Source organism: Hemiscyllium ocellatum, chromosome 32, assembly GCF_020745735.1.
Source record: "Hemiscyllium ocellatum isolate sHemOce1 chromosome 32, sHemOce1.pat.X.cur, whole genome shotgun sequence".
In the NCBI taxonomy this organism is placed as follows: domain Eukaryota; kingdom Metazoa; phylum Chordata; class Chondrichthyes; order Orectolobiformes; family Hemiscylliidae; genus Hemiscyllium; species Hemiscyllium ocellatum.
Window position 1 is genome coordinate 10,402,472 of NC_083432.1, and position 18,453 is coordinate 10,420,924.

Genomic DNA, 18,453 nt, shown 5'->3' on the forward strand with positions numbered 1-18,453 from the left:
AGCCAAAGAGATCATATCCCATAAATAACCTGAGCTGACACCTCATTCATAGAGTGAAGTGCAATAGGTGGCCAAAGTTAGAAAAGCTGATCCCTTAAAGAGTCAGCTAAGTTTTGTATTTAAGAATCCCCCAGGAGGGCTCTTGTAGCAGAATGGTAGTGTCCCTACCTCTGGGCTGTAAAAACACCGATTCTACTCCAGAGATGAAGAATAATGTCTCTGAATAACTTGATTGGATAATATCTAAGAAGTCCCCAAGGCTTGAGGGCAGAGAAATAATCCAGAGGAGAAAGATGGAAACGAATGTTTGTGTTGATTTACAATAAAACCGCTGTGAATTGCAAAGTTCTTTGCTTCTATTTCAACATATATATTAACTATGGGAAGTGATTTGCAGAATACTGTATGCAGGAGTGAGTTTGTGGATAGGGGTCAGGATTGAGGAGTGAGGAAAGTGTCTGTTTCTATTCTCCCCAGCCATCGTGCAAAGCTGCAATTGTCTTCTTCCAGTTCAGTATCACAGCAAACTTCTTCTGGCTGTTGGCAGAAGGCATGTACCTATACACACTCATTGTGGTCTTCTTCAATGAAAGGGAGTATTTCTGGTGGTACATCGTGATGGCCTGGGGTAAGGCATTTTCTTTTCATTCATAGAATTATGTAAATATAGAAAAAAAGTCAATCAGCCCCAATCTACCTCTGCAGGCTTTTTGAAAGAGCTACCTGCTTTACTGTTTGCATGGGTTCAGCCAACTTTATTTTCCCTGGTAATGTATCTTGATTCAAATTGCTTTCCTTTAGAACTCTTCATTTATAGAATTGTAGATCCACATGTTCTCTTAGTCTGATAAAACTTCTGCTTCCTTCCAGATGTCTAAATAATCATGCAACACCAACACTGCCATGCCATCATTATAAAATGCTGATGTCTCATCACACTCAGTATTCATATGGCTTCACTTCCCTGACTCACTCCCCATTTTTCCTTTACAACTATTCATCCATTCCTCTTTTAAAAGTTACGATTGCATCTTCTTCTATTTCCTTTAAGGTGACACATTTCAGATCACAAAAAACCCACTGAATTAAAAATAAATTTTCCTTATCTTGCCAGGTTTTTATTTGCCAATAATTATGAATCCTTGTCCTTCTATTATTGGATCTCAAATGAGGAAAAATATTTTCTTCCACCTTCCTCTAACCAAATGTCTCAAAATTTTAAACACCTTTGTCAGCTCCCCACTCAACCCTTTCTGCTCACAAGAGAACAATCCCAATTTTGCTAATTTCTTCACATAACTGAACACCTTTATCCCTGAAACTATAACGGTAAATCTCCATTGTACCAGTTCCAAGGACTTAACATTCTTCATATAATGCGATGCCCAGAATTGAGAATAAAATGTAAAAAGTTGAGGAGCATTTTCATTCGCCTTATTTCCTGTAGTGGCAGACCATGGTCAGAGGTAGCACAATATGGCTGCAATAATAGAATTGGCTCGCCTGATCCAGCAATAAAGTGAGGTCAAAATTTGGCACAGTGGTAGCTTTGAGAAGGAGGTAACTGAAGGTAACAGGGTAAATTTTAAACAGGTAGTCTTAAAAATTAAACATAGTGTTCTGTGGAACCAGCTGCTGAAGATGTCTGTAAGACCCAGTCTAATAAATGTCTAGGAACAGACAGCCTGAAGTTTGTAACAAGCAGTTAAAAGAAAAGTATAATCCTACAGTAACAGAAACAAATGATAAGGATGAGATTATGTCTTGTAAAAACCTTGGATAATAGACAGGTTAATTGATGCATGAAAGTGATTGAGTTTTAGTTATCTCATTAGTTAAAAGACTTGCTGTAGAAATATTTAGAGTAGGGTCAGTAAATTTAATCTTAGACAGTATGCAATTAGAATGAGTTAGAGTGCAACTGCAGGACAGAGTAGCTATGTTTACCTGACCTTCAAGGGCATTTGGGACAGAAGCTGCTCACAACTCAATGGCTAAAAAATTCTAACATCAGGTAACTTTACTGGAACGAGTACTACACATTTTGTAACAGTTAGTATGTCCAGTAATGAGGTTAATAAACAATATTATAGAACTGAAAATGTCTTTAAGTGATAGGTACAGGAAGAAAGAAACTGTTCCCAACTTGTTTGCTAAAGAATTCTAACAGTAGTTGTAACCATACAAATTGATGTTTAACTAACTTTATATCAGAACTAATGTTACAAATCTTATAGAAATTAGTAAGAATTAACATTACTTTGTGTCTCCTGTTATTAGGACAGTAGGAAAGTATGTAATAGAATTTGATAGTTATATCAATGAATAGAACGAATGACAGAATTCGAGCAATCCTTGGAAATAGGTAAATCTGGGAAATGAAAGACAGTATAACCATTAAATTTGTAATGTAGATTAGTGGGATACAATGTAGGATCTCAAGGCCTGAGATCATAAACATTATGAGATCATGGGGAATTTAGAGCTGTCCATATGGGTGTTCATCTTTGATCAGATGTATCACAGGATTGGATGTATGGATTAAGGAGATAAGAGCTATGACAAAGTTGCATGCAATTATTGTAATACAAATGTATAAAAAATGCAATATCCCACTAGGAAAATCAGAGTGTCATTGACTGCTCCTCTGATTTGAGCAATAATTAAGAGGGTGATTAAGGCCTTAGGTGCAAGTCAGATGTGGAGCAGTCTCTGGCCTCTCCACATGTGTTAAAGAGCTCTAATAAAGATTGAATGTATTGCTAAACACAGAACTCAAGACTCTTCTTTGACATCTCTGCCCAACATTTCTTTAATCTTAATATCATTTCATGTAACCTGATTTTCCTTAGTCACTTCCGCTGTGAAGGAATAGATTCATTTGAAAATAGTAGACTTGCCAACCAATTGCAACAGTAATATTCACAATGGACGAATTCACAGTGATGCAAATGATAACTATTTCTGTTTCACTAGGTGCTCCACTGCTGATCACTATCAGTTGGACACTTGCCATGCTACATTATGACAATATTGGGTAAGAGAGAACATGCCTATCTATGAATTAGAGCAATGTGGGAGGTATCTGTTTCCATTTGACTCTTAGTGGTTCCAATTCCAGATATCAGTTGCCCTCCAGCATCCAGTACAGAGGTGATTCTCCTTGTGTGAGTTTGGATGGTGAATGTTGTCTGTTATCGGATATTAAGCCATTGAGGTTTTCAAAGCTGAGACCGATCCTGATTGCACACCTGCCCAAAAGTAAATCCAGCTCTGTACACACATATACCGCTTTTTAGTTCAGAGGTTTACTCCTGGTATCAACTCAAGATTCAGAAATTGTAGTTTGCACACAGCATCTTTAAGGAGAAAGTGAGGACTGCAGATGCTGGAGATCAGAGCTGAAAATGTGTTGCTGGAAAAGCGCAGCAGGTCAGGCAGCATCCAAGGAGCAGGAGAATCGACGTTTCGGGCATGAGCCCTTCTTGAGGAAGATCTCCTGAAGAAGGGCTCATGCCCGAAACGTTGATTCTCCTGCTCCATGGATGCTGCCTGACCTGCTGCGCTTTTCCGGCAACACATTTTCAAAACAGCATCTTTACTCGACTCTCAAAAATCAATTTACACTATATAAGAGTGACACTCACATGTATGTAAGGTTGTCTGCGCTTGTCTGAGAATCAGGACAGAGGGAGTGATCAGTTCTTTCTGCTCTCCAAGTAATTGATCGGATTGCTTCAACCTAAGCTTACTATTGGCATGGTGACTCAGTGCTTAGCACTTCTACCACACAGCGCTAGGGACCCAGGTTTGACTGTAGCTTTGGATGACTGTCTCTGTGGAGTTTGAACATTCTCCCAATGTCTGCATGGGTTTCCTCCAGGTGTTCCGGTTTCCTCCCATAGTCCAAAGAGTACAGGTTACGATAGATTAGCCATGGGAAATAGTTAATTGTGTCCAGGGATGTGTAAATTAGGTGGATTAGCCATGGTAGATGCAGGATTTAGGTGGAATGCTGTTTGGATGATTAGGGGCACACTCGAATGATCGAGTATGATTTTCTCGAGGTACAGTTCCTTGAACCTCTGCTTGCAACCAGCAGGCTAGGCCAAACCTGCCTATTCAAGGCCCATCACTTGGAAGTTTTCTGTTGGCAGCCTCATTCAGTTCTTGATCATTTTACAAAACCATTCCCCCAGCCTTCAGACGATTAATGAAACAATAATCATATCACTGTCACCTTATCAGTTTCTAAGCAATCAGCCCATGTGAAGCATTTGTTATAACTTTGACAATAGTTTTAATCTTATCAATTCAGTAATTAATCTGATCTAACGCACTCTCTTGCAAGTTTCCGTTCGTTCAGTTACTTTAACAATCGCAGTTACACTATGTTAATCATATTACAGGCTTGAAACCAAGATAGGAATTAAAGACTACTTAACTTTGATTTCACATTACAAAACAAACCTCACATTACAGATTCAGCCCATTCCACTCCATGCTATTCTATTAATTTTTTTTATGTACAATAAGTCATCAGGCACCATATCATTCATGTAGGTAGTGAGAAAAAGGGTTGCCTACATCATCGTGGTAATGTCCTGGTCTCTAGACCAGAAGATAAAGATTCAAATGTCAGAGGTGTGTTTTGACCACCCACACACCAGTGATACTCTATCTCAGGGTCAGGAACCCTGGTTAATTGTTTCCACCCTCTAAATTACCTGTGGTCATTGTCGCATGCATTGCACACTGACCATTTTGTTGAAAGCAGTTCATGTAGCTATTCTGGGAGTTACACAAGATTATTTTCATATACAAAAGACAAAAATAAAATTTTTTCACATCTCCTTCAGGTGCTGGGATTCAATTGATTCTCCATATTTTTGGATTATTAAGGCTCCGGTTTCTCTGACAATTTTGGTGAGTATTTCTCCATATACTTGTGTCGACATTGACATTGACATTTTCAGTCAGGGTTGTATGACAGTTTTCATGGTATTTTCTCTGTTGCCCATGTTACTGGTCTCCATAAGGATCTCACATTAGTTCTGTCTCAGAGGGAAAGCAAGAACTCCTCATGTCTACATGCCAGGTCAGTCTGCGATTAGTGGCTGGGAGATGCATGGACAAAGGATCATTTCTGTCTGATTTTCCTCCTGTTGTCTCAACGTATCCCCGAGAGATTGGAAAGAAAGATATATTTCTACAGACCTTTTTTATGTCTCTCAATGTCCCAACAAGCAAGGAAGTAATTTTGAAGTTTAAAAGTAAAGTTATCTTACCAGACCATTGGGCTATCTCTCATTAGAGAGAGAGAAAGAGAGAGAGAGAGAGAGAGAGAGAGAGATGATGATTGGTAACCTCAGCCAACGCAGGGTATTGATTCCATGCTGTTGGCATCACTCTGCATTGCAAACCAGCTGTCCAGCCAACTGAGTTAACCAACCCCTATTTTTGAAGTGGGGTCACTATTTTAGTGGAGGAAATGTGTCATGCACCTTTCATACAGCAAGGTCCAATAAACAACAAAATGGTAAGAACAAGATGAGTGGTTTTACACGTATTGTTGGCTAAATGTTGGCTAAAACAACCTTCCATACTCAACTCCAAAATTACTCCATGAGTCCTCTTTTTATGAACACCTGAGGGAGTATAATGTCTCCTTTGAGAAGCCTCCAGCAGTGTAACTGTCCCTTAGTACTACATTGCATTACCAGCCTGGAGCTTGCCTTATTTCCCTGGATTTGTACTTACGCCCACAGCCTTTGGCTCCAAATCTATGACTAAAGCACAGCTAACTTGTTCAGTTACAAATAGGAGGTCAGCAGATGACAGGAAAACATTTGAAATGGCGCTATGACAGCTTAGATAATGCATTAAATCGTGAGGTTAGAATCTGTCTGTATCCCAATCTTGAGTCAGATTGGTTCTATTTCCAAAATGGAATTTTCAAAATATTACATGGATTGACTGCCTGCAGATTGTGCATTTAGAATTAAATTAAAATGTATCTGAAAATATAATTCTGCAAATACAAATTTACCCCATAGACATATATCTGTTTGTGCAGGCGTGTGTGTGTGTATGTGTGTGAGAGAGAGAGAGAGAGAGAATGTGAATGTGAATGTGAAGTTGAGTGTGTGTGTGAGTGCGTATGCGTGTGTGGAAGAGAGAGTGTAATGGGGTGACCTGGACTGTGACATGAACCCAGAGTCCCAGTTGAGGACATCCTCATGGGTACCAAACTTGGTTATCGACCTCTGCTAGGCCACTTTGTGTTGTTGCCTATCCCAAAGTCTGTCTCAGAGGATGGTCACCTGAAGATCTGAGGCCAAATATCCCTGACCACTGAAGTGTTCCCCAACTGGGAGGGAACACCCCTGTTTAGTGATTGTTGCGTGGTGTCCATTCATCCATTGTTGTAGCGTCTGCTTGGTCTCACCAATGTACCATGCCTTGGGTCGTCCTTACCTGTAGCGTATGAGATAGACAACATTGGCCGAGTCATGTGAGTATCTGCTGCATACATGATGAGTGGTGTCTCCACATGTAATGATGGTATCCGAGTTGACACTCTGACATATCTTGCAGTGGCTGCCATGACAGGGGTGTATGGTGTTGTGGTCAATGTTGTCCTGAAGGCTGGGCAGTTTGCTGCAAACAATGGTCTGTTTAAGGTTTGGCGAGAAGTAGAGACATAGGAAAGGTCTTGGCAAGGTACTTATCATCATCGATAATAAGAACATGGCGTAGTTCTTAGGCTCCCAAGAAGCACTGAACAACGAAGGGTTCCCTATCGGTTGCAATCCGTGTCTGTCTCCTGCAGAGGTCATGGTTTTTGCTGTGCATGTTGGAACTAGCAATCAATGAGTTGAGGATCATACCCTGTTCTTATTAGATCATCCTTGAGCACCTTAAGGCGACTGTCGCATTCCTCCTCATGTGAACAGATCCTGTGTATGCATTGGGCTTGTCTGTAAGGGATGGCTGTTTTTAACATGTTTTGGGTGGAAGCTAGAATAGTGTAGCATTGTGAGGTTATCTGTGGGTTTACGGTACAGTCCTCACTGAGGTGCACATTCTTGATGGAGATACATGTGCCCAAAAATGAGACAGATACTAAACAGTAGCTTATGTTAAATCTGATGGTGATATGAAACTCATTGATATCACTGTGTAGTTGTTTCAGTGACTCCTCGCCATGGAACCAGAGGAAGAAAATGTTGTCAGTACATCAGGTGTATAATGTTGGTTGGAGGCCCTGTGCAGCAAAGAAGTCTTGTTCGAATTTGTGCATGAAAATGTTGACATATTGTAGCTGTTCCATGTGTCTGGATGAAGAACTGGATGTCAAAGGTGAAAACGTTGTGGTTGAGGATGAAGTTGATGAATTGTAGAATTGTCCTTAGAGATTGTCAGTTGTTGGTATTGAGTACTGAGGCCATTGCTGCGATGCTGTCATTGTGGGGAATGCTGAAATGTTGATTATGATGAGGAATGTTACCGATTCAACTAGTCCGTAGGTGCTGAGTTCCTGTAAGAAATCTGTGGTGCCGTGACAGAAGCTAGGGGTCCCCTGTACAATGGGTTTCAAGATGCTTTTGATATAGCCAGAGAGCTTCTCACACAGGGTCCCCTTGCCTGATACAATGAGACATCCAGGTTTGTTGGTTTCATTTATCATCAGAAGGCAGTAGAAGTCCCCTTCACGAGAAGTACATGGGATGAGAGCACGTAAGGAACTCTGAAGGACTGGATCAAAAGAATCGATCAATGTGTTTAGTTCTTTGGTCGGATTGGCTGGTAGTTACCTGCAGTGTTCTTGGTTGTTTAGTTGTCGGTACACTTCCTTGCAGTAGTCCGTCCTATTCTGGATGACAGTCTCTCCTCTTTTACCTGCTGGTTTGATGACAATGTTGCAATTGGTTTTGAGAACTTGGATGGTGTTGCGTTGTGATTGGGTAATGTTTTGCTCTACCTTATGGATGTGGCTGATGAAGCCCAGGACAGCAGCCCTCCGGAGGTGTCCAAATGATTCCTTCTTTGGTCACTTCTCTACAGATCTCTCTGATGACTGTTCCGGTCACCTTTTTTTTGTAAAACCTGAAGTTATCTCGAGAATGTCACTTAAAAGAACTTCTGGGATTTACATATTACTGAACCGAAACCTACAACTCATTCTAAAAGATGAAAGACTTAACAACAATCTAAGTTTGTTCAATATATCATTTCAGTTACATGACACTGTAATCTTTTGCTATAAATTCTGTATCTTATGGTCTTGCTCTACAGCTAACTGATAAAGGCTTCCAAATAAACCTGTTGGACTATAACCTGGTGTTGTGTGATTTTTAACTTTGTCCCATAGCTGTAGTTGTATTCTAACCATCATAATGTGCACTGGCTTGTTCTGCACATCACAAAAATAATGCTTTGGAGAAGACGCTTCAGAGAATGTGCAAAAGCAATCTATATTTATGATCCTAGAACAGAAGTTACACAATACAGGAAAGGTCAGGGAAGGCTGGGACTGCTTTCTCCACAAAAAAAAGCAAAGCAATTACCCATTTTAGTTCTGGAGATGTAGAGAGTAGTTAGGCAGAACAGAACAAAGGAAATATGAGAGTCACTGAAAGATTGAGTAGGCTCTCAGGAGGAATCCCTTTATTCGGTGAGTAGCTAGAATGGCAAATGGAATGGTTGAGGTGAATAACACAGACATTTTGGGGAAGCTAAAGAAGCAGAAAATGAGAATGGATTAAATTCATATTATAATATTTCAAGAAGGACCAAAAGACCAAAGAGTTTAGAGTCATAGGGATGTACAGCACGGAAATAGACCCTTCAGTCTAACTCATCTATGCCAACCAGATATCCTAAATTAATCTCGTCCCATTTGCCAGCACTTGGCCCATATCTCTCTAAACCCTTCCTATTCCTAACAACAACAGGAGCTTTGTTAAGGAGGTGTTCATTCTATATGCAGGTTAAATTGATTCCCTCCAAAATGGCCAACAACATCATCATGATGTCATGTGATCGGACTCTTAAAGTGTCAGAGAGAAAGTGAGGACTGCAGATCCTAGAGGTCAGAGTCAAAAAGTGTGGCTTTGGGAACATTCCTAATGAAGGGCTTATGCCTGAAATGTTGACTGTCCTGTTCCTCGGATGCTGCCTGACCTGTTGTGCTTTTCCAGCATCACACCTTTAGAATCTTAAAGTGACACTCCACCATAATCAACAAAATGCACAACATCCCTCTCCCTTTAATTTTTCCATTGATAATGAGAAAGTAGAATTTTGCTGCTGTTTGCAAAGACGTATCTTTGTCCAGGACCATGGCTGAAACAGCCTTCACTACCAGAGCCCAGGATACAGGTTAAAATCACACTGTGAACTATTAGGGCAAAATCTTAATTTATACAAAGTTTTTAAAAATTTTCTTCTTAAAGTGGGGGGAACACTTTTACATTAAATGTTGTTAACATCTTCAGGAGCAGAATTGACTAAGGACAGTTATAACATGCCTGAATGCTAATATCATTCAATGTGATATTAACCACAAAGTATGCAAAGGTGGATTTACACAAGGGCCATCAAACCAGGCCTTTGCTCAACTTAAATATGATGAGGATCCTCTCCAAAACAAAAATTGAAAGCATTGTGAAACTAGAGTTAGTCTAACAATTTGCCTTTACAGTTAAACACTGACAGTTGCTTTACCTCAGGCCAGAAATGCTGAACTCAATAAAACGGGGTCTTCTCTTTTTCATTCAGGTGAACTTCATCCTATTCATATCTATCATTCAGATCCTTATCCAGAAAGTGTACTCATCGGACAACAGGGGAAGCGAATACAGGCAATATCTGTGAGTACTGAGTGTCCCCTCAAGACGACACTGCAACACAAAACCAATTCTGATCTGGGAGGAGAAAGTGAGGTCTGCAGCTGCTGGAAATCAGAGCTGAAAATGTGTTGCTGGAAAAGCGCAGCAAGTCAGGCAGCATCCAAGGAACAGGAAATTCGACGTTTCGGGCACAAGCCATTCCTGATGAAGGGCTTGTGCCCGAAACGTCGAATTTCCTATTCCTTGGATGCTGCCTGACCTGCTGCGCTTTTCCAGCAACACATTTTCAATTCTGATCTGAGCCTGGCTTGTGCTGCCTTCATTGACTTTCTGCTGTCTATTGTTTCTAAGATTGAATCCCTTCTTCCAGTTTCATAAACATGTGAGGCTCACATTTTGAACATGTTGGTAATAGTGTACATATAAATAGACAATTTAAGAGCAGGGGTAGTCCATTTGGCCCCTCAGGCCTGCTGTACCATTCAACAAGGTCATTCCTGATCTGGTTGTAACTTCAAATCCACATTCCTGCCAATCCCTGTCATATTGGTCACAATGGTCTAATAATCAGTTGTTTGCCAAAGATTAATTAACTGTGTGAGTCATAGTTCTAAAGTTTTACTGCGCAGAAAGAGGCCCTTCAGTCCATCATGTCCACACCAATCATCAAGCACCTATTCACTCTAATTTCATTTTGCTACACTTGGCCCATAATCCTATATGGTATGGCATTTCAGGTATCAGAAAGCAGACAGTGGGGGTAAAACCATCCTTCTCAGAATGGCAGCTGTGATGTTCCACAATGCTCTGTATTGGGACCACAACTTTTCACTTTATACATTAACGATCTAGATGAAGGAACTGAGGGGATTCTAGCTAAGTTTGTAGACGATACAAAGATAGATAGAGGAACAGGTAGCATTGATGAGGCAGGGGGCCTGCAGAAGGATTTGGACAGGTTAGGAGAGTGGGTAAAAAAGTGGCAGATGAAGTACAATGTGGGAAAATGCAAGGTCACACAATTTGGTTGGAAGAATAGAAGCATGGACTGTTTTCTAAATAGAGAGAAAATTCAGAAGCTGTATCCTTCTATGTTCTATGTTCTAAGTCTGAATTGTAAAGGGACTTGGGAGTTCTAGTCCAGGATTCTCTCAAGGTCACTTGCAGGTTGAGTCAGTAGTTAGGAAGGCAAATGCAATGATGGCACTTATTTTGAGATAACTTGAATATAAAAGCAAGAATATACTTCTGACACTTTATAAGGCCCTGATCAGACCACCTTTGGAATATTGTGCAGTTTTAAGGCCCATATCTCAGGAAGCATGCTCAGAGGAGGTTCATGAGAATGGTCCCAGGAATGAAAAGTTTAACACATGAGGAATGTTTGAGGACTTTGAGTCTATATTTGATAGACTTGAGGAGGATCCAATGGAAACAAACAGAACACTGAATTGCCTGGACAGAATAGATGTTGGGTCGATGTTTCCATTGATAGGAGAAACTAGGATTCGAGGGCACAGCCTTAGAGTAAGACCTTCTAGAATGGAGATAAGGGAAGAGTGGTGAATCTATGGAATTTATTGCCACAGAAGGTTGTGGAGGCCAGGTCATTGAGTATATTTAAGACTGAGGTAGTTCTTGAGATTCAAGTGGATCAAGGGTTACAGGGAGGAAGCAGGAGAATGGGATTGAGAATTGAGCCATAATTGAGAGGCAGGGCAGACTCGATGGGCTGAATGGCCTCATTTCTGTTCCTATGTCTTATGGTCTCTTACAAACACTTCTTAAATGTTGTGATGGTCACTGTCTCTATCAACTTGTCAGGCAATGAGTTCCAGATACAACTACTATTGAGTGAAAAGAAATCCTTAAATTTCTTCTGAAGTTCCTGCCTTTTTCCTTAAATCCATGCCCCAGTTATTGATCCCTCTATTAAGGGGAAATATTTCTCCCTATCTACCTTATCCAGCTATGGTACTCCAGCTGTGTCATGTACAGTCTATCATAGCCTTCCTGCTCTTATAATCAATGGAACAACTGATAAAGGCAAGGATCTCAAATGCCTTCTTAACCACCTTATCCACCTGTCCTGCTGCCTTAAAGGATCTGTGGGCATGCATGCAAAGGTCCCTCTGATCCTCTGTACTTCCTCATGTTACGACATGGAGTAAACTCCTCAGCTAATTTAAGCAAAATTAGCAAAACTTTCAGCAAAACAGAAAAGACTCACCCAGTGCTGCAATCTTAAAATTTGAGAGGCAGTGTCCAGAGGTCATTATTTAAAGTAAAAATTAACAACTTTATTCCTTAAATCAAACAGGGAATATTCGAACCAACAACTATTTACAATTCCTTTCTCTTAAACCTATCTTTTACCTCCCACTCTACAATACTGGTGTTATAAAAAATGCCAATTAAGATTTACAAAAAAAAATCGCTCTTTGAAAACAGTCATCTTTACTGAGTCTCCTTTGTAGATATTCCTCTATAGATTCTCTCCAGTTTGGCCTCAATGTTCTGCTATGCAAACTTCTTCCACAGACAGGTACCTTTCAGAGAGGTCTTGAGCCAGCAGTCTCCATGGCAGTTCTCTCTCAACTGCTCAAAATGTCCAGTTTTATACCCCAAAACCTCGGAACGTTTCATTGGTTTTAATATTATCAAAATACTAAATTCAAACTTGATTGGATTTTTTAATCTTGGGACATAATTTAAACTGATTGGTTGAATTTGTTTTTTTGTCTCATGGTAACCCAGCTGCTGCTTGCTGTGTCAACCAAATGTTACATTGTTACTTTGTAGAACATTTTGTGCTGTATCAGGCAGGCCTTGCTAGCTCTTCAACTCTCTTAAAGGTACAGCACCTCAACACCTTCATAACACGAGGATCCTATGTTTCATTGTGTACGCCCTTGCCTTATTTGTCCTTCCAAGATGCAGCACCTCATCCTTTTCAGAACTAAATTCCATTTTCCACTGTTCAGCCCCTCTGACCAGTTCATTAATATTGTCCTGTAGCCTGTATTTCCTTCTTACTATTCCCTACACCATTAATATGGTGTATATGGATTTCAGTAAGGCATTTGATAAGGTTCCCCACGTAGGCAATTGCACAAAATATGGAGGCATGGGATTGAGGGTGATTTAATGGTTTGGATCAGAAATTGGCTAGCTGAAAGAAGACAGAGGGTTGTGGTTGATGGGAAATGTTCATCCTGGAGTTCAGTTACTCGTGGTGTACCGCAAGGATCTGTTTTGGGGCCACAGCTGTTTGTCATTTTTATAAATGACCTGGATGAGGGTGTAAAAGGATGGGTTACCTAGATTACCTACAGTGTGGAAACAGGCTCTTTGGCCCAACAAGTCCACACAGAAACCCACCCCCCTATATTTACCCCTGACTAAACCACCTAACACTACGGGCAGTTTAGCACGGTCAATTCACCTAACCTGCACATCTTTGGACTGTGGGAAGAAACCGAAGCACCTGAAGGAAATCCACGCAGACACGGGGAGAATGTACAAACTCCACACAGACAGTTGCCCGAGGAGGCAATTGAATCCGGTTCCCTAGTGCTGTGAGGCAGTAGTGCTAACCACGGAGCCACTATATAAATTTACGAATGACAGCACGGTGGGTGGAGTTGTGGATAGTGCTGAAGGATGTTGCAGGTCATAGAGGGACATAAATAAGCTGCAGAGTTGGGCAGAGAGATGGCAGAGTTTAATGCGGAAAAGTATGATGTGATTCACTTTGGAAGGAGCAACAAGAATAAAGAGTTCTGGGAAAATGGTAAAATTCTTGATAGTGTAGATGAGCTGAGAGATATCGGTGTCCATGTACATGGATCCCTGAAAGTTGCCACCCAGGTTGATAGGGTTGTTAAGAAGGCATATGGTATGTTAGCATTTATTGGTAGAGGGATTGAGTTTTGGAGCTACAAGGTCATACTGCAGCTGTATGAAATTCTGGTGCGGCTGCAGTTGCAGTATTGCATACAGTTCTGGTCACCACATTATAGGTAGGAAGTGGAAGCTTTGGAAAAGTTCAGAGGAGATTTACAAGGATGTTGCCTGGTATGGAGAGAAGGTCTCATGAGCAAAGGCTGAGGGACTTGAAACTGTTTACATTAGAGAGAGGAAGATTGAGAGGTGACTTGATTGAGACATATAAGAGTATAAGAGGTTTAGATAGGGTGGACAGTGAGAACCTTTTTCCTCGGATGGTGATGGCTAGCACATGGGGACATAGATTTAAATTGAGGGGTAAGAGATATAGGACAGTGTCAGAGGTAGTTTCTTTACTCAAAGAGTAGGAGAGGCATGGAACGCCCTGCCTGAAACAATGGTAGGCTCGCCAACTTTAAGGGCATTTAAATGGTCAGTGGATAAACATATGGATGAATATTGAATAATGTAGGATAGATAGGCTTCAGATTGGCTCCACAGGTTAGTGCAACATCGAGGGCTGAGGGGCTGTATTGTGCTGTGATGTCTGTATTCTATGTTGTATGTTCTACTAAGTTGCATGTCAGCTGTGAATTTACTGACCAAACCTCCAAAATTCATATCTAGATCATGAATGTGAGCTACAAACAGCAAGGGATCCACTGGGCACAGGCTTCCACTCACAAAAACACACTTCAACCACTACCCTTTGCCTCCTGTCACAAAGCAAATTTTGGATCAAATTTGTGAAATTGCCCAGGATTCCATGGGCTGTTGTCTTCTTGGCCAGATTCCCATACAAGATCATGTCAAAAGGCTAACATATAGATTGTATCAAATGCGCTACCCTCATCTACACACATAGTCACCCACTCGAAAAATCAATCAAATTTGTCAGACATGATCTCCCTCTCACGAAGCCATGCTGATAATTCTTAATTAATCCTCACCTCTCTAAATGGAGATTAATTGTGTCTCTCAAACTTTTTTCAAAAGTTTCTCCACCACAAATATTAAACTCACTGGCCTGTAGTTTCCTAATTTATTCATACCGCCCTTAGAACATAGAACAGTGCAGCAAGGGACAGGCCCTTCGGCCCACCATGTTTGCAGCAATCATGATACCATTCTGAACTCATCCCATCTGTCCATATCTCTCTATTCTCTCTCTGCTGGTTCACATATCTGTCTAAACTCCTCTTAAAATTTGTCATATATGCTTTTGGCTCTTCACCTGGCACTGTATTCCAGGCACTTATTACCCTCAGTGCAAAAAAACACTTGCCTCGCACATTTCCTTTAAACTTTCCCCCTCTCACCTTAAACCTGTTTGACATTTCCACCCTAGTGATACACCCTACCAATGTTTCTCATTATCGTATTTCTATCAGGGTGCATCTCAGCCTCTAATGCTCTAACAAATCCAAGTTTGTCCAATCTCTCCCTATAGCTATTACACTCCAAACCAGGCAACATCCTAAGCCTCCACATTCTTCCAATAGTTTGACAATCTGGACTACAAACAGTCCTCCAAATGTGGCCTAACTATTGTTTTATACTGTGGCAACATGACATGCCAGCTTTTATATCAATACCCTGACTGATGAAGGTAAGCATGCTCTAAACGTTCTTTGCCACTTCATCCACTTGTGTTGCAATATTCAGGAAGTTTCAGACTTGCACCCTAAAATGCCTCTGTGTATCAATGACTGAAGGATCCTGCCATTTATTGTATACTTTCCTCTTGTATTTGACCTCCCAACATGCATCACCTCACAATTGTCTGGGTTAAACTCTACTTGCCATTTCCAACTTTGGAACGGATCTGTACCCTGCTGCAGCTATATACAACTTCCCTCACTATCCACCTTCTGAAATAATCTTACCATACCAGTCTTCGGGCACCCCCTCCTGTGGCTAGAAGGATTTGAAAATTGTAATCTCTTCTGTTGCCTCCCAAAGCAGCCTGGAATACATCTCACCTGGGGATGTATCCAATTTATAGCCCATTAAAGCCACTAATACTGTGGATAACTTCCTCCCCCTCAACATTGAGACACCACATCCTCTTTTACCCCAACCCTTTAACTCACCCTAAGATTCTATATTTGAATGTGTTGTGGACAAGCCAGACACCCCCCACCAACCACCACCCCCCTAACCCCACCCCACCCCCACCGCACCACCACCACCACGACCAAAAACATTTCAAGAAGGTAGCCCAGGCCCTAACTTTACTGTTATTTTAAGCAGGTATAGAGTGTATATTCCAGGAGTGATGCAACTAGCCCAACCATTTAGTTTTAAACAAAACAAAATTTCCTTGAAGATTACCAAATGAAACACAAACAAAAGAAAACAGAATATAGAATACCTTAACCTATCTGAAAACCCAACAGATTATCCCAACTTAATGATGCTGTTCCAACTACTTGCAATAATCCCAATCCCCATTTGTCATTCCTTGACAAAAAAAAAGTTAGAATCAAACACACGGTCTTTCAGGAACGATGTCAGACAGAAGGGGGATCAGCATGGATGCTTCTTTTGGTCCAGTAGCTTCACAACTGACTGCTTGCTAAATCCAAGCCAAACCCAAACTAGAGAAAAGCTGAGCTGGGAGATCAGGTCACTCCCATTTCATTGCACAGTGTTTCTTTTTTAAAACATGGAAACCTTTTCAAGTAGATCAACCCCAGATATTTCGGAACCTGTGTCTTTACGACCTCCTGAAAAGAAAAACAAGAACAATATAACCTTGTTATTGGAGAAGCATTATCACAAATGTTGAGCTGCTAATTCTGTCTCTTCCTTAATCTTGTCTCCAATATAACAGTTATATCATATCCACATAATTCAATAAACATCCCCAACTCATCTTCTGCCTGACTCACCAAGCATTTCATATTAAAGTAAATGGTTACTCTTTGGTATTTGACTGTGCACCATCTCCTGTTGTATCTCTACTCTGTATCTCATTCGTTTTTTGAATTACTTTAAACCACCAGCAAGGGAACATCGAACATGAAACAGTACAACACAGGAATGGACCCTCGACACATGATGTTGTGCCAAATATGACACCAACTTAAATGAATCCCTTCTGCCTGCCCTTGGCCCACATCCCTCCATTCCTTCCATGTGTTTATCTAAAAGTCCCTTAAACACCCCTATCATGTCTCCATCACCACACCTGACAGTGCCTTCCAAATTCCTACCACTTTGTAAATTAACTTGCCCCTCACATTTCCTTTGAACATTTCCCATCATCTTAAATGCATGCCCCTTTGACATTTCAACACCGGGAAAGAGATTCTGACAGTCAACTCTATATATGCATGCCATAATTTTATAGACTTCTATCAATTCTCCCCTCAGCCTCCATGGTCTAAGAAAACAACACTAATTTTTCTAGCCTCTTTTTATAGATCGCACCCACTGATCCAGGCAGCATCCTGGTAAACCTCTTCTGTATCCTCTCAAAAGCTTCCATATCCTTCCTGTTATGTGATGACCAACATTGGATGCAAGACTTTAAGTGTATCCTAACCAAACATTCATAAAGATGCACATGATATCTTAACTCTTGCACACAAACCTCCCCACTAGGAGTCGGTCCCATTCCAATTCAAGTGCAACCTGTTGAACTTGGACTAGTCCTATGTTCCTCACTAACAGGCCCAGTTATTCATGAAACTAAAGTGTTCTGTCCTGCTCCAGCTCTTCAGCCACACATTCATCTGTTCTATCTATCTATTCCTATGCAAGTGGCACCTGGAACAATCCAAAGATTACACTCTTTTTGAGGTCCTGCTTTTCAATCTGCACCTAGCTTTCCAAATTCTTGTTGCAGGACCTCATACCTCTTTCTACCCATGTTGTCAATACAAATGTGAGCCACAATCTCTGCTGATTTGCCCTTTCCATTCAGGATGCAACACACTATTCTGGAGCCTCATGTGTCTACAGAGGCTCCAGACTATTGACGTCTTCCATTACTGTTGCTCTTCCTCACTTTCTCCTCCCAGCTTATACAGCTGGATTCAGACTGCATTCACCTGAAAAAACATCACTCCTACCATTTAGATTAGATTCCTAAATGTGGAAACAGGCCCTTCGGCCCAACAAGTCCACACCGACCCTCTGAAGAGTAACCCGCCCAGACCCATTTCCTTCTGACTAATGCACCTAACACTTTAGGCAATTTAGAATAGCTAATTCACCTGACCTGCACATCTTTGGACTATGGGATGAAACCTGAGCACACCCACGCAGACACGGAGAGAATGTGCTAAGTCCACATAGTTAGTCACCCAAACCTGGGACCCTGGTGCTGTGAGGCAGCAGTGCTAACACAGACAATTTGTTTTTGAGTGAGATGAGCTCTGGGGCTTTCCTGACTGCAACCTGCCTCCCCTCTTCTGACTGATGGTCACCCATAAGACCATAAGAATTAGGAGTGGAAGTAAGGCCTTTCGGCCCATCGAGTCCACTCCGCCATTCCATCATGGCTGATGGGCATTTCAACTCCACTTACCAGCATTCTCCCCATAGCCCTTAATTCCTCATGACATCAAGAATCTATCAATCTCTGATAGATTGATAGATTCCCTCTCCCTCACCCAGCTACATTTCTAAAACTGTAGTGACC

At 41.1% G+C, this 18,453-nt stretch overlaps 1 protein-coding gene across 1 annotated transcript in view; it reads left to right on the plus strand.

The window, feature by feature from the left end:
• The window catches only part of LOC132830745 (vasoactive intestinal polypeptide receptor-like), a 56,946-nt gene that overhangs the window by 28,637 nt on the left and 9,856 nt on the right, over positions 1–18,453 (plus strand). The window contains exons 4-7 of the mRNA XM_060848581.1: positions 478–628; positions 2,977–3,037; positions 4,860–4,926; positions 9,784–9,875. Coding sequence (XP_060704564.1) covers positions 478–628; positions 2,977–3,037; positions 4,860–4,926; positions 9,784–9,875 — 371 coding nt within the window. The remainder of the gene's footprint in view (positions 1–477; positions 629–2,976; positions 3,038–4,859; positions 4,927–9,783; positions 9,876–18,453) is intronic.